At 41.8% G+C, this 3,413-nt stretch overlaps 1 protein-coding gene across 1 annotated transcript; it reads right to left on the bottom strand.

Moving 5' to 3' along the window:
- Positions 1-485: 485 nt before the first annotated feature.
- Positions 486-2,906, bottom strand: wdr45 (WD repeat domain 45; the record flags this gene model as incomplete). Its single annotated transcript, XM_037692134.1, is given in 9 exon segments — positions 486-631; positions 722-823; positions 898-1,106; positions 1,183-1,262; positions 1,342-1,436; positions 1,515-1,620; positions 1,795-1,899; positions 2,096-2,170; positions 2,793-2,906. Coding segments are annotated over 9 exon segments (967 nt in total), but the record flags the coding sequence as incomplete, so codon positions are not given.
- Between the last annotated feature and the right edge of the window lie 507 nt (positions 2,907-3,413).

The raw sequence follows: 3,413 nt of genomic DNA, 5'->3' as shown, positions 1-3,413 counted from the left end.
TACTTATGTATTTTTTCCACTTTATTAGTCATACTTGGACTGATGCGACCTATAGGGTGGTACAACGTGTACGGTGGAAAATATGGTACATCCATCAGATGCAGCTGTATGCAGCACTCTGTAAACATCTTAATGGATTTTCATTTAGATATTCAAATTTTTAAACCAATGTATGTTTTCTTCTGATTAAAATGATAAACTTTGAGATATCTCATGTTCTTTTGTCCACATTTGTAACTGGCAAGGTGTAAAACTTTGATTTTTTATCTACATGTTGAAAGCAAATGTGAATTTCTAAAAGGTTTTGTAATAATTTACACAAAATTAAGCCATCAGCTGCCCTTATATTTGAAAACTTGTTTAATGTAATGTTAGATAAAGTTTAAATGAGCGGGAGTGGGTGACAGCAGTAATTAATACCTATCAATGCTCAGCAAAACAAAAGCAAAACAAAAGAACACTAATATTAGAATATGTTGCCTCACCGATGACAGAGTTGACGTTCTTGGATGTGTTCTTTCCAAAAGCACAAATGCAGGCGCACTCGGCAGGCACAGTGAAGCTGGCCAGCGACCACTGACTGTCCACATACTGACCAATCACAGGGCCCACCTTCCCAACACGTGCCAGGCTGTGAGAAACAGAGAAACAAAGACGTGACTGGTTTTAAGAAGCAGTGTGAGGGTTAACAAAAGTTGTGAGCAAAGGGTGAAGCTCTCACGCTGAGCGGCGGTTAAGTTTGGTATCTTTAAGAGCAAAGATGTGGACAGTGCCTTTGTCACTGGAGGCACACAGGAAGGACGAGTCATGGCTGAAGTTGATGCTGAAAGAATAAACACAGAACATGAAGCTGGATAGTTTTCATCATATGCGTTGTAGCCTTCACTTAGTGAATACCAGTAGAGGGTGGCCGGGTCGGTTCCTCTGCGCAGCTCCACCAGTTTGTCTCTGGTGGTCGTGTCAAACAACCGGATGAGGGTCCCTTTGCGGGAAGCTGAAGCTGCGACGCTGCCCGGTTGGTTCAAGGCCACGCAGGCGATCTCACTCTGGTGGGCGTTTATAGTGAACGGGGCAGAAGATGTACCGGGCTTGGTGATGGTCAGGTCCTGAAAGGGACGGGTTATGTTAATATTTGAACAGTTTATTAAAAGGTGCAATTGTTTCCAAGAATCTGTAACTCACAACCAGCTGCAGGCTGCCACATTTGTGACCTGGAAAGACCAAGAGCTGTTTCTCCAGACTGGGACACAAATCACACAGACCTGAAAGAAGAAGTTCAACGTAGGTTAAATCAGAGCAATGTGAAGGAAAAACACATTTACAGAAGAAGAGAGCTGTCACCTTTGGGGTTATCTCTGGTGTCAAACTCAAAATGTTTGACAGGGTTGTCAGGAAAACTGTACACATAGATCTTGTTCTTCAACACAATAATGATCCTAAAAAAAGAAGGATTATTTACGATTATTTATGCATTTATTACGACTACACAAAGACACAGAGCAGATGAAACTCACTTGTCATGTCTCATGCGCACAGCCAGAACGGGTTTGGTGAAGGTGAACTCCAAAACCAGTTTTTCTTTGGGGTCTCTTGACTCTCGAGCATCGTCCCAGATCAGAACTAAAATGATGATAAATGTTCAAAGTCACCTTTCAGTAAAATACTGTCAGCAGAATGAAAACAAAAAGAGAAAATAAAACCTACGAAACCTTCACTACATTCACAAGATCATTTACAAAACATATCTGGAAGATGTTTCCAGATATAGAGATGTTCCTCTGTGATCTAACGTACCAGATATTTCAGAGAATTTGGGATTGACTCCACCTCCAACTATGGCGAGCAGGTTGGAGCGATGCAGCATGGAGCACTGAGCCACACTGCCCACCTGTTCATGGTCTGCAAAAACAACCCAACATAATCTGTTTAGATTATAATTTGTTCTTAAAAATAGTTTGAAAACATAAATATGACTGCGAAATACACTGCGTTTAAAAAATCACCAACAAAACAAGTAAGAGTTGACGTTGCAAACAGACAACCTTGGAGAAACAAAAGTTGTCTGAAAGAATTTGACGGCAGGAAACAGACTCACCCAGGTGGCCCTTCTCCATCAGTGGCTCGACATTGTAAATCCTGACCCCCGTCTCCATTGCACAACAAAAACAGCCTATCAAGGATAAAAGGGAAAACATTAATTGCTTATTTTTTATGAGTCTATTCATTTTTACTAAGACTCTTCTTAAAGCTGCAGACACATTGGAATTCACAGCACAAGAAGACAAATTAAATGCATCATTTAGCAAACAAAGTGTGGAAGTGAGGCTTTGCTTCTGACTGGTAAACAATATATATTTAATAACTGGTAGGGGCAAGGTTAATGTATAAGAAACAAAATCTTTACGTATGTAACAAACTTAAAAAACCCCACTTATGGCTCTCTATAATCAATACAGACCACATGGAGTACTGTACTGATTATGAAATACACAGCCGATTTATTGGCAAAAATCAGAAATGATGTGCAAACATTAGAGGCTTCTCTTTGGTTAAATAACTATAGCAGAACATTCATACATGTCCTTGTTAATAACACTGACTGGTGAGCTTGTTTTGCACGACAGGTCTCAGCAACAGAAAGAAAAAGGACATCCACTTCCCAATCAGTCAATGCATGGTCACAAGTTACTCATCAAAATACAACATATACACTCACAATTACCTAAAATGTTCAGCTTACTGGACACATTTATGTAACAACTATGGTCTCAAGTCGGTAAATTGAAGCTTACTCTGGTCCTGGTTGAACTGCAGGCTGTTGACTCCTCTCTGCTGAGCCATGGCTGCTGATCCGGTACTGAGCTGTTGTCACCGAACTACAGCTTCAGGAGGAAGTAGGGGACAACCTGAGACAAAGGAGACAAACTACAGCTTCAGGAGGAAGTAGGGCACAACCTGAGACAAAGGAGACAAACTACAGCTTCAGGAGGAAGTAGGGGACAACCTGAGACAAAGGAGACAAACTACAGCTTTAGGAGGAAGTAGGGGACAACCTGAGACAAAGGAGACAAACTACAGCTTTAGGAGGAAATAGGGGACAACCTGAGACAAAGGAGACAAACTACAGCTTCAGGAGGAAGCAGGGGACAACCTGAGACAAAGGAGACAAACTACAGCTTCAGGAGGAGGCAGGAGACAACCTGAGACAAAGGAGACAAACTACAGCTTCAGGAGGAAGTAGAGGACAACCTGAGACAAAGGAGACAAACTACAGCTTCAGGAGGAAGTAGAGGACAACCTGAGACAAACTACAGCTTCAGGAGGAAGTAGTGGACAACCTGAGACAAAGGAGACAAACTACAGCTTCAGGAGGAAGCAGGGGACAACCTGAGACAAAGGAGACAAACTACAGC

The sequence above is a fragment of the Nematolebias whitei genome, chromosome 18 (genome assembly GCF_014905685.2).
Source record: "Nematolebias whitei isolate Nwh7 chromosome 18, NemWhi1, whole genome shotgun sequence".
Taxonomy (NCBI): Eukaryota; Metazoa; Chordata; class Actinopteri; order Cyprinodontiformes; family Rivulidae; genus Nematolebias; species Nematolebias whitei.
The sequence above is the reverse complement of the archived record's forward strand: the minus strand, read 5'-3'. Positions and strand labels throughout refer to the sequence as shown.